Source organism: Oryctolagus cuniculus, chromosome 7 (assembly GCF_964237555.1).
Source record: "Oryctolagus cuniculus chromosome 7, mOryCun1.1, whole genome shotgun sequence".
Classification (NCBI taxonomy): domain Eukaryota; kingdom Metazoa; phylum Chordata; class Mammalia; order Lagomorpha; family Leporidae; genus Oryctolagus; species Oryctolagus cuniculus.
Window position 1 is genome coordinate 129705834 of NC_091438.1, and position 20217 is coordinate 129726050.

General features: G+C 60.5%; 1 protein-coding gene and 2 long non-coding RNA genes across 8 annotated transcripts in view; 2 read left to right on the plus strand and 1 right to left on the minus strand.

The window, feature by feature from the left end:
* The window catches only part of TIE1 (tyrosine kinase with immunoglobulin like and EGF like domains 1), a 25959-nt gene continuing 5742 nt past the window's right edge, over nt 1-20217 (minus strand). The window contains exons 1-25 of one of the 4 annotated variants that reach the window (XR_011390175.1): nt 18493-18589; nt 18199-18306; nt 17846-18001; nt 14885-15202; nt 14660-14770; nt 13392-13547; nt 13118-13249; nt 12853-12993; nt 12530-12658; nt 11637-11782; nt 11246-11390; nt 9138-9296; nt 8876-9013; nt 8411-8707; nt 7678-7968; nt 7241-7431; nt 4553-4763; nt 4318-4428; nt 4013-4203; nt 2856-2969; nt 2672-2754; nt 1594-1634; nt 1416-1512; nt 1201-1300; nt 1-423 (exon numbers count right to left, since the gene is read on the minus strand). Coding sequence is in view for 3 of the 4 variants with exons in the window: in XM_008265418.4 (XP_008263640.4) it covers nt 352-423; nt 1201-1300; nt 1416-1512; nt 1594-1634; nt 2684-2754; nt 2856-2969; nt 4013-4203; nt 4318-4428; nt 4553-4763; nt 7241-7431; nt 7678-7968; nt 8411-8707; nt 8876-9013; nt 9138-9296; nt 11246-11390; nt 11637-11782; nt 12530-12658; nt 12853-12993; nt 13118-13249; nt 13392-13547; nt 14660-14770; nt 14885-15202; nt 17846-17903 (3420 nt within the window). In the remaining variant the exon portion in view is untranslated. Of the gene's footprint in view, nt 424-1200; nt 1301-1415; nt 1513-1593; nt 1635-2671; nt 2755-2855; nt 2970-4012; nt 4204-4317; nt 4429-4552; nt 4764-7240; nt 7432-7677; nt 7969-8410; nt 8708-8875; nt 9014-9137; nt 9297-11245; nt 11391-11636; nt 11783-12529; nt 12659-12852; nt 12994-13117; nt 13250-13391; nt 13548-14659; nt 14771-14884; nt 15203-17845; nt 18002-18198; nt 18307-18492; nt 18590-20217 lie in introns of those variants that run through there. The other 3 variants (XM_008265418.4, XM_070076990.1, XM_051856602.2) reach the window with 3 other exon arrangements.
* LOC127493467 (uncharacterized) lies at nt 15544-16679 on the plus strand. The gene is made up of 2 exons (XR_007923665.2): nt 15544-15677; nt 16229-16679. It is a non-coding gene; the product is annotated as an uncharacterized lncRNA (long non-coding RNA).
* The window catches only part of LOC103350201 (uncharacterized), a 17672-nt gene continuing 15714 nt past the window's right edge, over nt 18260-20217 (plus strand). For all 3 annotated transcript variants that reach the window (XR_011390176.1, XR_011390177.1, XR_007923663.2), the window contains exon 1: nt 18260-18442. This is a non-coding gene — a long non-coding RNA (uncharacterized lncRNA). The remainder of the gene's footprint in view (nt 18443-20217) is intronic.

Here is a 20217-nt window from a genome sequence, read left to right on the forward strand (position 1 = left end):
TGGAGCTTCTCGGAGCATTTATTTTTTCTGAACACAGGGCACGGAGCAAGGGCTAGCCGAGGAGGGCTCATCAGTGGATGGGGGTGGGGAGGAGAAGGCTGGCGAAGGCTGGCTTGGGTGCAGGAGCCGACGTAGGGGCTGCATGTGGGTAGCAGCAGGATGAGGAATGGAAAGGATAGGGACCCAATTCCCCTAAGCCCACCCCACCCCATCCCTGGATCCCCTCTTTTCTCCCTTAAGTTAAAAAATATCCCTTGACGGCGCGCAGGGCGGAGACAACGGGCTCAGAAGTCAGCGCGGCCGCCAGCGTCTGCTCTGGCCAGCAGAGCCAGGTTCCGGCAGGGTGGCCACTCAGGCCTCCTCAGCTGTGGCATCGATGCCCGCATAAGTGAAGTTCTCAAACAGTGACATGTTCACGTAGGCCTGGGGACAGAGCAAGCTTCGCTAGAGTCCGGGGGAGAGGCGCCTCCGGCCTCGAGCCCCTGGACTTTTGTGGGGTTGGGGCATTTGGACAGATTCTGAATGGTTCTGGCACCTCGGGATGTCCCTGTGGCCGAGGACCAGCCCAGAGCACTGAGGACGACAGGCCGAGGCTGGGTCCCAGCTGAGACAGAGGGCCTTGACATCACTGTTAGATGGGTTTTTTCCCACGCTAACCAGGTGAACTAATCATCTGCTTACACACCCACTCATTCACCAGGCTGTTTTTGATGATTCACTCATTTGTATGAGTATTTCAACAATCCTTCATTCTTAAAGAGCTACTTACTTAATCATTAGTTAATTCCTTTAAGAACTCTTTTCTCATACTCACTCTGCTGTATTTCTGCCCTTGTATTTGTGTGATAATTCAGCCGGTGACTGAATTGCGTATTGATTCATATGATTATCGGGTCATCGATCACTAATCACACTCCTGCACCACACGATTACTGTGCCACTCATCTGCTCATCCATCCACTCGGTGCCCTGCTCATGCCTTCTGCTCGGGCTCTGTGCCAGGCGGGGTGTCCCAGAGGCGAGTGGGCTGAGGGCCTCCTCGCAGTCGGGGACCAGGGGCTCGGGGAAGAGTTTAGATGGGCCCAGTGCCCACCGTGGTGAGGGCCGGAGAGGGGGCAGCAGCCAGGGGCACTGCCCAGAGGTGGCAATGGCTGCAGCTGAGGGATTGAGGGTGACACCCAGGAGCCCCGGCCCCCTCACCTTCCTGGCTTCCAGCATGCGGCCCAGCTGCAGCGCGATCTGGGCAAAGGGGGGCCGCTCGTAGGGACGGTCCCGCCAGCACTGCCGCATCAGCTCGTACCTGTGCGTGGAGCGGGGCAGGCGTGAATGAGACGGAGACCGGGGCCTGCTGGGGCGGTGGACGCGGAGCCCGCTCATCCCAGAGGAGGGCAGGCGGGCGGGCTCGGGGCACTCACACTTCGTCGTCACAGTTCCGGGGCTGCTCCATGCGGTAGCCCTGAGGCAGCTTCTCGTAGAGCTCGGCACAGGTCATGCCGCAGTAGGGGGTGCCTCCTGCGGGAGGGGACAGCCCTGTTTCAGCCCCGGGCCCCTTGGGGGTAGGGGCCGCTCTGGGGACAGGGGTCGGGGACTCACCGAGGCTCACGATCTCCCAGAGGAGGACCCCAAAGGACCAGCTGGAAAGGCAAGGACACACTTGTTACCCTCTAGGTCCTGGGGCCTGGCATTTAGTCTCTACCTGCCCAAGATGCACAGCCCCTCCCAGACCCTGCATGTGTCTGCTCCGGCCAGCAGGTGTCTCTGCTCCCTGAGGGTCCTCCAGACCCCTGGGTCAACCACATTACAGCCAGCACCTCTGCTGAGCACTAACTGTGGTCCAGGGACTGATCATGCAGTGTTGCTTCATTGGACCGTCACACCAGCCCTCAGACACAGGCTCTGCTATCATCCCCTTTTCACAGATGTGAACACTGAGGCACTGAGAGCTTAGCTAGCTTGCCCAAGGACTCACAGCTAGTGCGTGGAGGGCAAGGACTCAAATCCAAGCAGCCTCACTCCAAAACTTGCTCTTAATTGCATCTCACACCGTAGCCACCTCTGCATACTAGGCCCAGACCAGGGTCGGAAGCTTTAGTGCAGAGAGGGCATCTCGGGAGTCTCGGGCAGAAGCGGGAGGTGGGTTTGTGGTGGTCAGTGTGGTAGACAGTGAGCCGGGCAGGCCAGGGCACAGGGCTCGGGGCAGAGGGCAGGGCAGCTCAGGAGTCAGGGCTGCAGGGTGGCACAGGTCAGGCTCAGACCGGGATGGAGATCTCCAGAGAGAAGTCCTCTCGGGGTGGGGAGCTCAGGGAGGGCATCTTGGGGTTCACACTCTGGTAAGATCTGCAGGTGGACATGACCTTGCCCTTTGGAGAGGAAGCAGACAGCACTCCATTGGCCCAGGAGTACCATCGTCATTCCCCAACCACTCCGAGGCACCCCCTGTCTTTTACACAAACCCAAGCCTGCACGCCTACCCCAATCCCACCCTAGAAACAAGCTTCCTTCCAGCTAACCCCCACCTTCCCGCTGATTTGCTAAGGCACACTTGAGACTCCTGTGTCACAGCCGGGACACTCCTAGGGGCATCTGAGTCGGTCCTGGCTTAGGCTACAGAGAGACGTGTCTGGTTGTGCCCATGTGGTGCCTGGGGGCCAAGCCCTGTGCCCCTTCCCACCTGCACACTCACACGTCACTCTTGGTGGTGTAGACGCTGTAGTTCAGAGACTCGATGGCCATCCAGCGCACGGGGAGACGCCCCTGGGAGAGAATGGGTTTGAGGGGTCCGGGGTGGAGGAAGGGGCTGTTTGGAGGTTCGGCGGCTGGGGTGGGGCCTGAAGGGGAGGGTTAAGTGGGCTTACCATTGTCTTCTTCACATAAACCTCCTCCCCCCGAGAAAGGCCGAAGTCTGCGATCTTGGAGGCCAAGTTCTCCCCGACCAGCACGTTCCGCGCAGCCAGGTCCCTGTGGATGAACTGCAGGCGAGGTCAGCAGTCAGGGGAGGCCCAGGACGGCTGCACCGCCACCCGGTCGGGCCCCGTCACTGGTCTTCAAGGGCGCCCTGGAGCCCATGGCTGTCCTCTCCTCCTCTCTGAGAGAGCACGAGGCTGGCTCTCATCCCCTCGCAGCCGGAGCCCAGGCCAGGGTCGCGTCAGGCTGAATCTTTCTTCCACACTGCACACTCCCTGTCCCTCTCTCCCCAGCCTCTCCTCCTCGTCCCCTCCTGGACGAAGGCACCCAGGTGAGCCGGTTCTGAGTTCCGGTTTCTCTCCACCTTCTTCAGAGACCCCTCTTCTCTCTCCAGCACCCCCTCCCTCTGCACTGGCCCCTTCCTCTCTGCCTTTAAATACCCAAAGCGTGGCTATCAGGGCTGACGCTGTGGTGTGGCTGGTTAAGCCGCCACCTGCAACACCTGGCTGCTCCACGTCCCCTCCAGCTCTCTGCCGATGCACCTGGGAAAGCAGTGGCGGCTGGCCTGAAGGCTTGGGCCCCTGCACCCACATAGGAGACCCAGATGCAGTTCCAAGCTCCTGGCTTCAGCCTGGCCCAGCCCTGGCTGATGTGGCCATTTGGTGAGTGAACCAGCAGATGGAAGATCTCTCTCTGTCTCTCTGTCTCTCCTTCTCTCTGTAACTCTGCCTTTCAAATAAATAAATAAATAAATGTTTAAAACAAACAAAAGTGTGGCAGCGTGGCTATCTTTAAAACTCCTTCTCTCCCACCCAGGCCCAGGCTCCTCCTTCCCCATCCTCGCGGGTGGGCCTCACCCACTCCCTCCCCTTGTCTCCGGCTGACATCCGCAACTGCTGCCTGGACACCTCCACCTGGAGGCTCTGGGGCACTGGCAAAGCAACAGCCCTCAGACCTCTCTGTGCTTGCAGACCCCCAGCCCCCCGGGCCAGGGACCACAGCTCTGACCTCACTCCTCCTCAGCCCCCTCACCCAGCAGAGCCTGCTGACTCTGTTTCGCGGAGGCAGCCCAGGGCCTTCCCTCCCCCCCACCTCGGCCCACGCACACCTGCTTCTCACTCAGGTACTGCATGCCATTGGCAGCGTCACTGGCGAAGCGCAGCAGCTGCCGGGAGCTGAGGGTGGAGGCGGTGCCGTGCTCTCGGGCAAAAGCGGGGTCTGTCTCCAGCACGCGGCTCTTCCGCAGGAAGTCGAGCAGGTTCCCGTAGGGGGCGTATTCAATAGCGATGTACAAGTAGCCTGGGCGGGGGGTGAGGCGATCAGAGACCTGGTGCTTAGCTAGAGGGCAGCCGGATGCACAGTAGCCACAGCTCCCGGAGGCTGACACCAAGGGTTTGGGAGGAGGGGGCTCACCTCGGTTCTCGCAGGCCCCTAGGAGGTTGATGATGTTGGGGTGATGCCCCAGTTTGCACAGAACTTCCAGTTCCCCCGCAAAGTCACGATGGTCATTTTCAGAGGCATACTCTGGGCAGAGAATCCGTGTCACCTTTGTCAGACAGAACTCAGGAGGAAGGGCATGGGCCGGGGGAGGGGGGCAAGTGCTAGAGGGAGAGGGTCAGGGCTGGGGCCAGGGATCACTCCCGGGGACCTTTCAGCATCTTGATGGCTGCGTTCATCTTGAGCCCGTCCTTCTTGATCATGGCCCGGATGACCTGGCCGAAGTTCCCCTCCCCGATGAGGTCCTCAAAGGTGATGTCCTCCCACTCCAGCACCGGATAGCTCAGAGGCTCAGGCTGCTGCTTTGGCCGCCGGGTCAGTGTCAAGGTCCCCGAGCTGAACTGCAGGATGGTCTCCTCGCCCTTCAGAGAATGGGACAAAGGGGCAGGTGGTCCACACTGGGGACATAAAGCATACATAGAGAGTTCTCTTGGCTACGCAAAAGTGGGCAGGGACCTGGTCAGCCAGGGATAGACACACAGAAGACAGGACTATCCTGGGACAATCATAGGTGATGGGGCTACGGGTGGGCCACTGGGAGGACAGATGTCCAAGAAGAGAAACTTGGAGGAAGAGGCCAAGAACCCTGGTGTCTGGAATGCAGAAGGAGGGCTTGCGGAGGAAGTTGCTAGAAGCTGCATTGTGAGTTGCTGGACAGATGCCACTTGTAACATTAAAAGCAGAAACGAACTGGAATGAGCTGTGTAATGTCACGACATGGTTTTCTGGTCCCAGAGAGAGGGACTGGAGAGGGTCTGGAGAGGACACAAGGGTCCACTCGTGGAGCAGCTACGCCAGGTGAAGCCCTGAGCAACGGAGCTGGTGGAGGGGCTGCTTTCTTCTGTGCACTCTGGGCCCCTGTGCGCCCACTGGACGTCCAGCTGAGCTCTGAAGCCAGAAAGCAAGACCATCGCAAACAGCAGGAGAGGAGGGGGCTGGCCTGGGCAAGGCTCATGGCAGGAAGAAAAAAGAGCTGAGCGGGGCCAAGGAGGCCACCCACACGGGAACGCAAGAAGGGTTGAAGCAGGCCCGGTGCGGGGGCCTCCTAAGCGAACCGAGGCTCAGCTCGATGGGCCAGGGCTGAGGACAGGAAGGGCAGGCAGCTGGACGCGCACACGTGTGCTCTCGGGCCGGCACCCTGCCCGTGTGGCCAGGGAGGTGCACAGCACGGGCACACACACGCACGTGCACCTGGGTGCCTGCCAGGGGATGCACACATGTGCTTGTACACAGCACACACGTGTCTGTGTGCAGACACACGTGTCAGGGACAGGTCTTGATATACGAGTGTAAGTTCAGAAAGTTCATGGAAGATGGAATGATGGGGAAAAACAACTGAATGCAAGCGAACACTTTCAGGAGGTCCCTGGGAGCTGCCTGTGATGAGAACTCTGCCTAGTTGGCGACGTGTATGCCGTGATAACATGCGCGCTGAGGCCAATTTCTCTCATGTGTCCCCGGGACCCTCCCCCGGCACAGCAGTGATGCCTTCTGGGTGCGCTGACTCAGAGAGGGAGGGCCACCGCAGGAACCCCGATACTAGGCTCTATATCACAGGGTCAGCCCTTGAGAAGGAAGAGGCTTGAGTTGATTTTTTTTGAAATGCCAAAGCAGGGCTCTAAATACCAAAGGGCAGAGTTCAGGGCCCGAGTGACAACAGTGGAGAAGGTCTCAGAGGCAACAGGACCTGCAGAAGGACGGGACCAGAGCAGGTGCAGCTGGCCGGCTGCAGTGAGCCGCCTGAGGGCCGGGACTGCAGGGCACAGAGACCGCACAGGCTGACCAGGGAGCCTGGAGGGGCAGTGGTCCATGCTTCTCCTCTCAGAGGCGGCTGCATGAGGGCCTGAGGGCGCAGCATGTGCCACCCTCTGCACGGCACGGGGAAGGGGAAGCACCCAGGTCCTTTTTTTTTTTTTTTTTTTTTTTTTTTTGCCAGGCAGAGTTAGACAGTGTGTGTGAGAGAGTTACAGACAGTGAGAGAGAGAGACAGAGAGAAAGGTCTTCCTTCCATTGGTTCACTCCCCCAATGGCCGCTATGGCCGGTGCTGTGCCGATCCGAAGCCAGGAGCCGGGCACCTCCTCCCGGTCTCCCATGTGGGTGCAGGGACTCAAGCACTTGGGCCATCCTCCACTGCCTTCCTGGGCCACAGCAGAGAGCTGGACTGGAAGAGGAGCAACCAGGACCAGTACCCGGCACCCCAACCAGGACTAGAACCCGGGGTGCTAGTGCTGCAGGCGGAGGATTAGTCAAGTGAGCCCTGGCGCCAGCTGCACCCCAGGTCCTTAAGTCTCCCTAAGGAGGCCTGGGAATTGCCAGGGTGGCAGCTGGCATGAGGGCACAGCAGGAGTACCCGGTGAGCAGGGGGCCGCCGTAGGGCTGAGGACCTCATGTGTAGATGTGTGTATAAAGAGGCAGGTTCCCACGTGGGCAGAGCCTGCAAGGACAGGGCCGCCAGGAACCCCAGGCACCCCTCCGTGACGTCACTATGCAGCCTGCACTGAGGCCCTAAGAAGGAGAAGGCAGGGTGTGGGGAAGGGGAGAGACAAGTTCTAAGCTGACCACGTCCAAACGCCCAGACATGCGATTGGCCCTGGTAAAATACGAACAAAGCTGAGCCGGGAATACGACAGAGCTCCTCACGAATATAAGCGGGCTCCCGGGCTGAGCTCAGCTCTAGAGAAAATATTTTGCACCCCTGAACGCAGTCTTCTACCCGGGACCAGCACATGCATGTGCACACATGTACGCACACAGTACACAAGCTCTTGTGTGTGTGCAGGCGTAAACACATGGACGTGAGGGTGGGACGTGGGCCCGGGGGCGGGCACAAACACTGACCGAGCCCGACTGGTAGGTGAAGGTGCGTCTTCGCTGCAGGCAGCTTCGGCGGATGCACACGAGGGCGAGGAGCGCGGCCAGGATGGTGAGACAGGTGGCAGACACGGAGCCCACCACAGCCAGGACCAGCTGCTGATCCAGGCCCTCCTCGGCCGCCCGGCTCTCCTGGACGGGGCCCTCGCTCTGCAGCCCTGGATGCAAAGAGAGGGGCAGATGGCGGATGGCCTGGGTGAGGAACTCAGAGGCTGCCATGGGGTCCCACCGAGGGGGACAGGCCGGAGCCTCAGCACCAAGACACGGGGAGCTCACTTGGGCCACAGGGAGAAGGGACCAGGACATGAGTGCCCCAGCACCAAGTCTGAGCCACTTGTCGTGGGGAGCCCGGGCTGGGGGTAAGGCGGAGGGACTGTGGGAGGCTGCGGGCCCTGGCCCCTCACCATTGCCCAGGGTAGATGCTTCCACCATGTTGCTCCAGTCACCGAGACCCTGAACGCTGGCCCGCACGCGGAAGAGGTAGCGCGTGCTGGCATTGAGGCCGCGGACGATGGTGTTGGTCTCCTCGGGCCTGTCCACGTCCATCCACAGAGGGTCTCCTGAGCCCCCAGCCACCTGCACCTCCACGATGTACTTGGATATGGGCCCAGGTGGAGCCTCCGGACGCTGCCACGTAAGCTGGATCTCGGAGTCCGAGAGGGCCTGGGCCTGCAGGTGCCGGGGGGCTGGAGGCCCTGGGGGGAGGGGGGAGGAGGTAGGGCTCACACAGGCCCAGGCTTTGCATAGCAGGCTCAGACATGCTCATTCGAGTTGTGTCCGTTGCCCTGGGTACTACCCTATCGTGGGAGCCACCTGCCAACTTCTTTCTTCCCCTCCTAGGCCCCTCCCACCCTCAAAGCTGCCTTCACTTGGGAATTTCTGCTTTCCCTATTCCCCTTGTCTCTCAAGTCCTTCCCACGTCCCCATGTGCTCTGTACTCCCCAAGCCCCACGGCCTGCCATGACCCATGACCTCCCCGCGTGACCCGTCTTCTGCTTTCCATGGCTCACGTCTTCCCTGATACCCTGGGTGTGTGCTGTCTTCTCTGTCCACCCAGTTTCCAGCAACCTCCCATGCCCCTGTGTCCCCTGTCCTGGCCCGGTCCCCAGCCCGCCACCCTGTCCACCCCGGGCATACCGCTGGGGGGCAGAAGCACGCGTGCGAGGGGCGAAGCGGGGCCCAGGAGGGTGCAGTGGTAGAGCCGCACATCCAGCTGGTAGTGGGCACCAGGCGTGAGTCCAGTCAGGACGGCAGTGCGGGCCTGGGGGGACGAGACGTTCTCCCGCCGCTCCTGGCCGCGCGCCACGTCCCACAGGCGCAGCAGGAAACCGTCGCCCACCAGTGGCCCAGGCACCGAGGGTAAGGACCAGCTCACTCGCAGCCGGTCAGGGCCCTCCACATGCCACGCATCCAGCCACGGCTGCAGCAAGGGCTCTGGGGCCAGAGGTCAGGGGTCAGAACTGCTGATGGCTCCTGGGGGCTGGGATGGGACAAGCTCCAAGGGAAAGGCAGGGGCCCCGGGGGTGGAAGAGACTCGCCAACCCTGAGTGGACAGGACAGCAACCCCTGGGGGCCGGGAAGGAATGACTCGGGGCCTCTCACCAGGGCAGTCTGTGGTCATGAGGGTGGGAGGGCCCCAGGCCCCCTCACCCCCTTCGCCTGGCCTGCTCAGCTGCACACGGACGCTGTATCCTGTCTTTGGCCGCAGGTTCATTAGCGTCACGTTCTCACTGGGGTCCACTGGGGGTGGAGTGGGCAGCACACACCATTCAGTCCTAGCTCCTTCCTGAAGCCGCCATTCTCCCATCAGCCCCTCCCACTGCTGCCCAGCACCTGGGTCCCGCCCAGGACCCCGCCCACTCACCCACGATGGTGGACCAGGCCATGGTGCTGTCCTGGGGCCGGTAGTGTAGGCGGACAGAGGAGATGGGTCCGTCGCCAGAGAAGGAGACGAGCGGGGAGACCACCAGCTGGCGGCTGTGCTTGGCCAGGAGCCGAGGTGCAGTCAGAGGCACGGGGGGCACTGCCAGGAGACTCGGGGTAAGGCCCCGCCCAACACGGCTCACCCTGTCCTCAGAGGAAGTCTGTGCTTTGGGCATCAGCCATCTCTGGGGCTTCATTTGGACCTGGGGACCCATCGTCACCAGATGACCAGAGCGGCCAGGGCCCAGTGAGGCAGAGCTCTGGCCCTGGATGGCTTGGCGCCCAGGGATTTGTCAGGAAGGACATGAGAATATCCATGAGATGCTGAGTGAGGGAGTGACGTGGCCAGACAGGGGTTGAGGGGCGAGGACTCCGCCCAGGCAGGAGCCAGCAGGTGCCAGCCTTGCCCTCTCTCTCCTCCTCCCCGCCTCACCACTCTCTTCCCGAACAGCAACAAAAACAGAGGCGCCAAGGAAGCACCTGCTCTGCCCCAAGGCTTCACAGGCACCTTTCAGCCAGGGCTCGCTAACCCCTGCATCCTGAGTGCAGAAAGGGAGACTCAGAGACCCTGAGTAACTTGCCTCAGGACACACAGCAGCAAGCAGGAGGCCGAGTCAGGGTTGGCTCTAGGTCACCCCGAGTCAGGCGATTTTGCTTCAAAACAGCTTTGTGTTTCTGCCCAATGTCTTCACCTGATGGCCACTGTCTCTACTCTGGCCTCAGCTTCTCCCTTTCCAGATTACAGCATCAGTGAATGTCCCTTGCCTCTTCCAAATATTTGCCAGACTGACTTTCGAAGAACAAGGAAGGAAAGAAGGAAGGAAGGGGGGCCAAAGAGGATGCAGGGTTGTGAGCCAGGGGACGGGGTCAGGCAGGAGCAGGTGGGTGCTGATTTGGGTCAGGACAGAGATACAGCTTGGATCCCATGGAGCCCCTGGTGCCAAGGCTGTGCAGTGGACCCGATGTCCAGGAGGTGGCCGGATACAGTCACACTCCCGTGAACCTGCACACTGGCTTCAGGGCCACATCTGCACCGGGAGGTCCCACCAAGTGGGCCTGGGCCAGGAGAGGGGTCCTGGCTGCAGAGAGCAGCTGAAACCTTGGGACTGGAGAGGGCACTTTACATGACACTAATGATCCCGGCCAGCACCCACTGGGCAGCACCCTGCATCGGGCACGGGGCTAACCGCTCCCAGGCATCGTCTGATTTAACCTCCACAGCACTCCTTTCAAGCAAGCACTCACACTCCAGCCGATGGGAGACAGAAACCCAAAGAGGCTAAGAAACTTGCTTAAAGCGACAGAGCTAGCGATCTTTAAAGAGTCAGACCCAAGCTGTCCAGCTCCAAAGCCTGGCTTGGGAGGAGTAGGGAGAGAAAGGCCAGAGGCAGGGCCTGGTGGTGGAGGCAGATGTGGAGGCGTGGGTGTGGGACAGGGCTGCTGAGGAGGTGGGCAGCAGAATGCAGCCGTGAGAAAGGGGCAGGGAAGAGGGAAGGTTTATACAGAGGGCGAGGGGCTCAGGAGCCCGGGTGGGAAAGACGGGGCTGCTGAAGGTGATGGGGTACTTAGACTGGGTGACCACGCCTGGCCTGAGCGAGCCTGGGCCCTGGCCGTTCCCTCCTCATTCACCTGGCAGACTCCCTGCAGCGGTCAGCTTTGGGAAGCCAAGCAGGTCACCTTCTGAGTTTCACGGTCCCATGAGCTCCCCCTGTCCTAGCACTGAGTGCCCACATGGGGTGACTTGGAGCCAGGAGGAAGCGCCCCAGAGGCACACTTGTGTGTGTGTGCGTGTGTGCGGGTTGTGGAGGGGAAGGCGTGGCTCGGCAGAAGGGAGGGTGAGGGTGGAGAGTGTCCCCAGTTTCTAGCACATGTGATGTCCTTTCCAGAAGGGACTCAGCTCTGCTCAGCCTGGACCCCCAGTTGCCCACAAGCCCTCTTGTTTGGCTGGTGCTGGGCAATGACCTTAGATGCCCTCCCTTCCTGCTAGGATCCTGTCTGAGTGGGGTGGGTAGGGCCTGCTCTGCTCCCCGGCCTGAGGACATCACTGACCTTTGACATTGACCTTGAAGCGCCGGCTGTCTTGGCCACCAGATGTGGACACGCGGCACTCCCAGAGCCCACTGTCCCCAAGGGCCAGGCGGGGAACCTCAAACTCTGCAGTGGTCTTATCTGGCTCCACAATGGCCTTGGTGGACTAGGAGAGAGAGGAGAAGGGGACAAATGCCGAGTGGGCACCCCGTGGCAGGGACATGTGTGTCTGCTGGGATGATGCCTGGGACAGAGGCCCAGGGACAGCCCCTCACCATCAGCCTGACCTCACGTGAGCCACCGGCAGGCCAGTGGCAGAGCCAGGGGGAAGTCTGGGAGTGGCTGGGGACCCGAGAGACCAGCTATGAACTGGTGGGTGGGGGCGGGGCGGGTTTGGGGGCCCAGGGCTGACCAGCAGCACGGTGCCGTCCGGCTTGCGCAGCTCCATGCTGCCCCGGACCGGGAAGGGGTTGCCTGCGGCTGCGCAGTTGATCCGGGGCGTGGTGTCTAGGTTGAACTCTAGCTCCGAGGCCACATTGAGGATCTGGGGGATGCGGTCTGGGAAGGAAAGGACACTCGTTCTGGAGCTGCCCCCCCATCCCCGCCTTGGGGCAGGCAGTCGATCACCGAAGTGCCCCTCCCCCCGTGCTGGGCATCTCAGCAGAAGCGCCCCCGTCTACCTGGTCACTGAATCCTGAGAGCCAGCAAAGTCCCACGGACTGCTCCAGCCCCCTCCCCACCGCCCCATCCCACACTAATGCCCGCAAGCAGGTGCCTCCCCATCCCCACAGTCAGAACAGGAGGTCAGGACTCCTGTGGGGGGCTCTGGCTGCAGACCCCCTCTCCCCAGGGCCTCCTGCTTCTGCTCACCACCCAGCAACAAAAGGGTCTTTCGCAGACACAAGCCCGGCCACTCCTTCCTGCCCCTCACCTTCTAAGCGCAAACCCTTCAGCATTCAGAGGCCCAGGACTGGACCTCTTCACTCCTCTGGTCTCCCTGTTCCACTGTCCCGCTGTTCAAGCCCTTGGGCGTTGCCCGTGCTCACTCCCCAGCCCTGTATCTCTGGGCTTTCACATCCAATCTCAGACCTCACCTCCTCCCAGGAGACTTCCCTGACTGGCCAGCCTCCCCTGGGCTCCCATACACTCTATGCTGCTGCCAGTCACGGTCTGGTGGCTGGTCCTGAGAGCACCTGCCAGACCGTGAGCACCGTGGCAGTGGGGCTGGGACGGCTCCTGGAGAGAAGCAGGCCAGTCTCCTCTGCTGGCTTGTCTCAAGGGGTCCGGAGACCCTGCTGCTCGCACCTGACTTCTCGCAGTGCACTCCATGCCACCCGGAGGGGCAGACACAGCCGCTGAACCGATCACAAGTGCCACCATTCTGGCACTGACACTGGAGGCGGCAGTCGGCCCCGAAATGACCAGGGGCGCAGGCTGGGGACAGAGGAGGTGGTTAGAGGGGGCGTGGTCAAGGGGCACAGATGGGGCACAGGCTGTACAGCAGGCTGGGGACAGAGTGGGCATCGGGTGGGTGAGCGGGGCACTGTGGGGGGCTCGGTGTGTAAGTCAGAGTGAGAGGGACAAGTTCAAGTTAGGGTGCGGCCATGGATTGGTGGGTTGGTCCATACCTTCCTGGCACTGGCTTCCTCTCCAGCCAGATCCACAAGAGCAGCCATAGGGGTCTGGGAGGCAGAAGGTGAGGCCCCGGCAGCCTGATGTGCCCGGGCACTGCTCCTGGCAGCTCTGCCCAAAACGGCCCTCTCTGCAGGCTAGAAACAGGCAGGCATGCCGGTGAGTTGGTCCCTCAGCCCCGCGCTCCATCCCATTGGCTCCAGGGTCTTTTCCAGGTTAGGCACCCTCTCCTGCCTGGGTCCTAGCTCCCTGCCTCCTCACCTTGCTCACAGCGGGTACCAGTGAATCCAGGAGGGCACACACACTCGCCGTCATGGTCATGGCAGACCCCTCCATGCAGGCAGCCTGGGCAGTCCTTGGCACAGCCTGGCCCCCAGCGCCCAGCCCCACAGCCTGGCAGAAAGTGTCCTCAGCAGTTGCCCTTCTCCCATCTGCCCCCCGCTGCTGAAGAATGGGGTAGCTCTGGGGACATGGGGTATCCGGGCGACCCACAGGACTCCCCGACTGCCCAGGACTTCCGTCCTCTGCTCCTCACCCCGCACAATGAGCCGAAAGAAGGCGCTGCCCAGGGGGCTGGCTTCCAGGTAGGTGGCACTGTAGATGCCGCTCGATCTGGGCTGCACATCTGGGAGCTGCAGCAGGAACCGCCCCTCCCGGGCCTCCTGCCAGTCCAGGGTATAGAAGTAGGATCCTGGGGACACCAACAGATCAGGGCCCTCAGCACCACACATGCACTGCTGCCACCTCTCTCCGCTCTCCCCTGCCCAGGTCACATCAGTGCGCCCCATGCACAGTCATCAGACCTGGGGCAAGGAAACCTGTTCATCATACAGTTCCGCGAGCCTGGCCACAGCAGGCCCTAGCCCCACCGCTGCGCACCTGCTCAGACTCCCAGCAGCCCTCAATTCTGGAATGACTTCCTTCTCTTCTGGGAAGACGCTCCTGCCTGTGCTCACAGCTGTGCCCCTCCTCGGAGCCCTGCCTGCCTTCTCCATCTTCCCACTCTTTTAGGCTCAGTCCAGGTTCTGTCTACTCTCTCCCACACCCTGCGAGGGTCCAGTCCCCACCTCCCACCCCTTCTTGTCTCAATGCTCAGCACTGGACATCCTGCCTTCCGGTCTTCCACACATCCGCTGCTCTAGGGGTGGACCCCTTGACCTAAGGGGCGGGTACACCTCTCTCAGCAGCTCAGGGATGCCAGGGTTGGCCAGGGGCTTGTGGGTCTGCGGACCAAGGCAGGAGCCTTTGGAGCCACACAAGGAAATAGCTTCCTCATGTGCATTGCCCAAAGGGCCTAAGGAGGTCGGGGTGGAGGGCAGGCCTGGGGCTGAGCTGGCACAGGTGGGCCCAGCCTCAGCATACTCTGCTTCCTGCACCTGGGACCTGGCCTGGACACATCCGTTTAAGAGGCTGAACTTCCCCCTGCCAGTGGTGGGCACTTTGTCACCAGGTCTCTTTCTTTCCCATGGGGCCTGGAGCTCTCTGCCAAGGGGGCTATGTGACTGTGACGGTGCCAGCTGACTCCCAGGGGAGAGGGAGAGATCGGGTTTAACACAGTGCTTATTTGGGGGTGACAGGGAAGGAGGGTGCTGGCCACAGACTCCTGGTTCTCTACATACTACAGAAGGGCTGGAGATGACCAGGATCCCAGAGTGGCGTGGGACCTGCTCCAGGACGGTGAAAGGACATTAGAGGTTGGCCAGGAGGTTCACAGATGCACCACAGTGATGGTGTGTAAGGGGCCAAGGCTGAGGCTCCTGAGGGCGCCCCCAGTGCGGGAGGTCAGAACCACAGGTCTCTCACCATTGCTCTTCCAGATCACATCTGTCTGCTTCTCCTTGTGCACACGTGCGGAGAGAACAGCGGTGTCGCCTCGGTTCACTGTGTGTGTGACCTTGTCTGGGAGCAGGTGGGCTGTGGGGTGGAGGCTGCGGTCAGCGGCCAGGGTGGCGACCCCAGCCCTCCCGCCAGGACCGTGATCTCAGGGGCTCCCCCCCGACCCGCCGGCCCTAGCCAGGTCAGCCTCACCTCCCGGGCTGTTGTGCACGTAGACAACGCGCGTGCGCCTCGCCCCGGCGCCGCCCACGCAGGAGAAGACGCCCACGAGGTCCGAGGGCTTGGAGAAGCCGCGCAGCGTGACCTGGTGCGAGCCGTTGCGCGCCACGTGCAGCGGCTGCCCCGGCGGGAGGGTGCGCACGATGCGGTCGTCCTTCTCCAAAAGCAGGGGCGGGCCCCAGGCGTCAGCGCCCTGGCCCGCCCCGGCCTCCCCGGACACGCAGGTCAGGAAGAAACGATGGGGGTCGGTGAGGCGCAGGTTGGCCAGCAGCGTCAGGTCCACCGCCGCGCCTGGGGCCGGGACACCAGTGACGCCAACCCATCCCCCGGGAGCGCCCGGTCCCAGCCCTCTGATCCTCCGCCCTCTGAAGAGGGTCCCCAGCCCTAACCTCCCCCCCCTACCCCGCTCCTGCCCTGCCCCCAGGCCCCAGGGCCACTTGGCTGTATCAGCTTTTCCATCCTCCCTCCCCCCTTCCTGAGCACTGGCCCCTTGCCCTGGAGTCTCTTCATCCTAAAAGAACAAAAACAAAACCACAAATCCTCGAGCCCCGCCTCCCCTGCCAGATGGCTTCCCTTTACCGCCCGCTGGCTGTCGCGGGAGTGAGCTATGTATTTCCTCCCTTCATTCCCCAGCAGGCCCCCTTCCCCACTTGTGCCTCAAGCTGCTCTGCGCAGGTGCAGCCGAGCCACTCGCCCAGCGTGGGTCAGGAGCTGTGGAGAGCGGAGGTGCCCCGCAGAAACTGAGCAGTGCTTGGCTGCATCGAAGGTGCGGGGCCTGGGTGCTGCAGCCTGGCGGGTGTGGAGCCGACGCGAAGCCCCTGGCGCCAGGCCAGGAAACAGGGAGGGCCCCGACCTGCGACCTGCGCTTCCCAAGAGCTCACTGCCAAGTTGGGAGGCAGACATGGACATAGCCAGCAAAGGCAGGGTGCCCTGTGCGGGAGCACAGAGAGGGGGTCCCCACCCAGCATGCGGGTGGGGAATGGGGTGCTTCCTGGGAGATAAAGCTTGAGGGAGGGCTTTCAAAGCTGGAGCGGGAGCCAGGATGAGGGAATGGGAGGGGAGCTCCCAGGGCAGAATAGGGGCATTCTAGGTGGGGTGGGGGGAGGGGCCTGAAAGCTATTATGGTTGGTGGGGAGAGGATGGTCTGGGTTTGGCCTGGCAGTGGCACAGAATGCAAGGCTCTGAGCTCCAGTGGGCATGGCCTGGTGGGGCCGAATCTAGACTGTAGGGAGCCAGGCCCTCCCAGCCCCTCCCCCTTTGTTCCTGCCGGTTAATGATGAAGTAATTAATTGATTTAAATGCCATTCGGTTTATCAGTTAATAGGCTCAGAGAGCCATGCTGAATAAGTGAAGCCAGCCCTTCCTGATGCCTCCTGGGGGTGGGCACCTGTTTTCCGTCGGCTCCTCACACCTCTGGGGAGGTGGAGGCACCTGGATTGTCTCACAAGCTCATCCACCCCTGGCTTTGACCATCACCTCTGAGTCAGAAACTGAGCTGACGGCCTTGCAGCTCAAACCTGTATTTCCATCAGCTTTTCCCAAAGCCGCCCTACTCCAGTGCACCCTGACTCAGTGCATGGCACCTGCCACCCAGAGCCCAGCCCGCAGGCATCTCAGACTCCCCCTGTCGTAATAATGAATGTTTATTGGATGTCAGTTAAGCACTTCCCTGATGTCCTCTCATTTTCTCTTCCCGACTGACCTGGGTGGTGGGTGTTATTATCCCTATTTTATTGAAGGGGAATAAAGGCTCAGAGAAGTTAAGCAACTTGCCCAAGGTCACACGCTTAGGTCTGTATGATTCTAAAGACTCAGCATGTTCTGTTTCTAAAGTCCACACTTCCGTGCTGGCTGTCCCAGCCAGTCTCAGAATTCTGTGAATTGTTTCCTAAAAGTTTCCGCACTTCATCCCCATCCCTACTCACCAGGGCCATCCCAGCAGCCACATGCTCCAAAGTGACCCCACCAAGACTCGCATCTGACCTTGTGACTCTTGCCTGCGACCTCCCATGGCTCCTCAGGGCCTGCAGGGTCGTGGGCCTGCGCCTGAACCCCTTGCAGCTCACACTCTGCCCCCTCCTTCTGCTCTGCCATGCACCTCCATGCCTCTGAGGCTTGCATTGCTAGTTCTTGCGCTTGGAGCAAAGAGCACCCCTCCAGGAGGGCTTTCCTGACTCCCCTTAGGTGGGTTACCCAGGGCAGAGCAAGCAGGCGTCTCCCTTTGGTCAGTGTGCCTCTGGAGCTGTGCTGACTGTGCAGCTCCCATCCCACGCCCAGGGTCCCCCGCTGGACTCTGAACACTCAGAGAGCAGAGGGAGGGAACCGGCTGCCACTTGCTCAGAAACGCTAAGTGGGGCACCCAGTGTGGGCACTGTACTGGGCCCTCTGCATACAATACCTCATTAACACGAACGGCCCAGTCCTTAGCCCAAGACCTCGGAGCTCAGTATGTGTGTGTCCAGTGAATGACTGAACAAATCCAACACACTATCCTAAGAGCACCCACTGGAAACTTCGCAGAGTCCCAGGCTGTCCTAGGATCGCACAGGGTCAAGGCAGCTCCCCTCCCCCACTGAATTCCAGTTCCTGCCTGAGTTTTCCTGGTGCTCGTTCCACCTTCTAACAAGTCAAAGTGATGGCAGTCATGAGAGAGTTGCTATCTTTTTCCCAGTTCTATGTATTGTTTTAAGTGTACCGCTCGGTGCTCCTGAACTCATGTACACAGTACTGTACGACCATCAGCACCACCTGCCTTGCACAATCCTTTCCATCTTACAAAATGGAAATGCTGTACCCATTAACCAGACTCCTCCCACCCCAGCCATGGCAACCACCATTGCACTTTCTGTCTCTAGGATACAGTAGGGCTTCTAGGGGCCAAATCAGGGCCTCAGGGCCCCGGGAATGAGGTGGGAGTGCGAGGGCAAGACTTACCAACGTGAGAAGTCAGCAAGAAGATGGCGAGCAGGGGAGTGGGACCCAGGCAGACCATGCTCCGGAGGCTGACCCAGGCCAGCCGGGTGCAGCTAGGCCTGGGGTCAGGACTACGCGTCTGAGTGCTCAGCCTGTGCCGTCCAGGGAGCCTGGGTGCTGCGGAGGAAGAGGAAATGAGGTGGCTTGGATGGGAGGAGAGCAGGAGAGAAGGGTGGGAAGTTCTTATCCCTGCCTGGCTCTGTCACCCTCCGGCCTGGCCCCCACCAGGCTGGGGATGGGAGTGGCCTGGAATGGGGCCACTGGAGGCAGGGGTGGGGGGGTGGAGGATGGGAGGGTTATGGTTCAGGACAGACCTGGGGGCTGTGGGGCTGATGTTGGCCATTCCCTCTCCCGTCAGTCCTCCGTCGGGCTGGCGCACAGGAGGCGGGCGGCAGGAAAGGGAGGAAGCCTGTGGCTTCCGCCTATTGAGGAGGGATGGGGGGAGGACATTGTTCTGGGGTCTCCCCTCCTCCCTGTGCGTACACACACCGTGGCCCAGAGGACTCCGCACGTACACTCCCAGGACACCGGCAGGGACCCGGGACCCCAGAGAGCAGGGTGCGTGTGTGCCACGGGGGATCTCTGCGGGGCTCAGGGCGACCAAGAACCTTTCGGTGTATCGTGTGTGCCTCTCCAGATGGCAAAACAGGCCTGCGCTGGTTCTCGCTGGCACCCTGAGGTCATGGTGAGCCTGGGACTTGGACTTCTGATCTGGTTCTTGTTTTTCGGTGCTGGTCACTCCTTAGGCCCCATGTTAAGCAGGTCTGAGGAACGCAGGGAGAGAGTCCCCAGTGTGGCTGGACCTCAGCTTAAACTACACGGAGGCTCAGCACACTGTTGGCCTGATGTCTTGCATTGTGCAGCGAACCGAGTCTCTCCCTGGGTGCCGGGGCAGCTGGCGTCCTCCCAGGAGAAGCACTGACTCTGGAAAGGCTGTGATGCCTGGGTGACACCTGGCAGATGTCCCAGCGGCTTGGCAAAGCCCCTAAGGCCCCGGGAACCCTGGGAACCTCTGCTGCATCCTGAGACAACACCTCTCCCGGCCCTAGCAGTTCCCAGAGTAGAACAGGACCCAGGTTGCAGGATGCTGGTGGGGAGGCCCCTGCAGAGAATAGGGGGAGGAGCTGTCAGGTGCCCCCTGGCCTGGGATGGAAGGGCTGGGGTGGGGGGTGGGGGAAGCCTGGTGCCAGATTGCGTAACTTGGGTCTAGGTGTCTGCATCTTCCCAGAGTGCATTGCTGGTGGACAGGTGGATGCTGAATTTTCTTCTGGATCTACCAGGCTCGAATTCAGTTTCCAGGGGAAGTTGGGTTCCTGTCCCAGACTCTTCTGAAGGTCCCTGAAAAGCCCCAGGGGAGGCTCTGACTCCTGCAGTGACAAGAAAAAGGACCAGAGAGGTCCACCCCAGCACCTGAGGGACACACACGTACCCATTCCCAGGTCTGAGGCCTGGAAGAGCTTTCTCTGGACAAGGTTCTGGTGGAAGTGGGAGTGGGAGCAGGGAGAGGGGTTGATGCCTGAGGCTTCAGCTGGTCTTGGTGCCCAGATCGTTGAACCTGCGAGGAGTGGAGTTGGAAAATGCCCGGGCTGATTGTGTGGCAGGATGGTGATGGTGGGCAGAGGACACGTCTGTGGAACTGTCCTTTGTTTCTGGGAAAACTGGTGAGCCTGCTGTTGTTTCGCAGGTGTATGGAGAGCCCTTGGGTAGTGTCTGTACTTCCTGAAAATAACACAGATACTGACACGTGGTTGCTCTGAATGGAGAGGTTTGGGCCTCTGACTCTGGCAGGTGCTAAGACCCTGGGCCCCTCTGCTCTTGCCAACTTTCAACTGGGAAACAACACCCTTCATGGTCGGTAGCTAAATAGAAGGCAAACAGTGCACAGTTTGCATACAAGAATCTGTATTATACAACAATGTCTTCTAAGTGTGAAAATATTTTTACATCTGTTGAAATGATGCTGTAAGTAAATGAAATGGCCTCAATTTATAAACAACCTGTTCAAATATCACTGCACAAATTTTGAGTGGGTTGTGCATACATCTGCTGTTACAATAGGAATCCTGAAATCAAAAAATAAACATCTTGGAAGTCTCGGTTATGGGAAATTATAGACCAAAGACAGTGTTAAGCAAACATGCAGTTCTACACATTGTAAGGTTAACCCCCAACCCAAAGCAAACCACACTGATCAAAATAGAGCTAAACTAAAGGTAATTCATAAATAATAACACAAGAAAGCAAGAACAGCGCATGCACAACCCAGCAGGCTGAGAAGTCACTGCTAACAAAACCAAGTCCTTGGGCCCCTGCACCCATGTGGGAGACCTAGA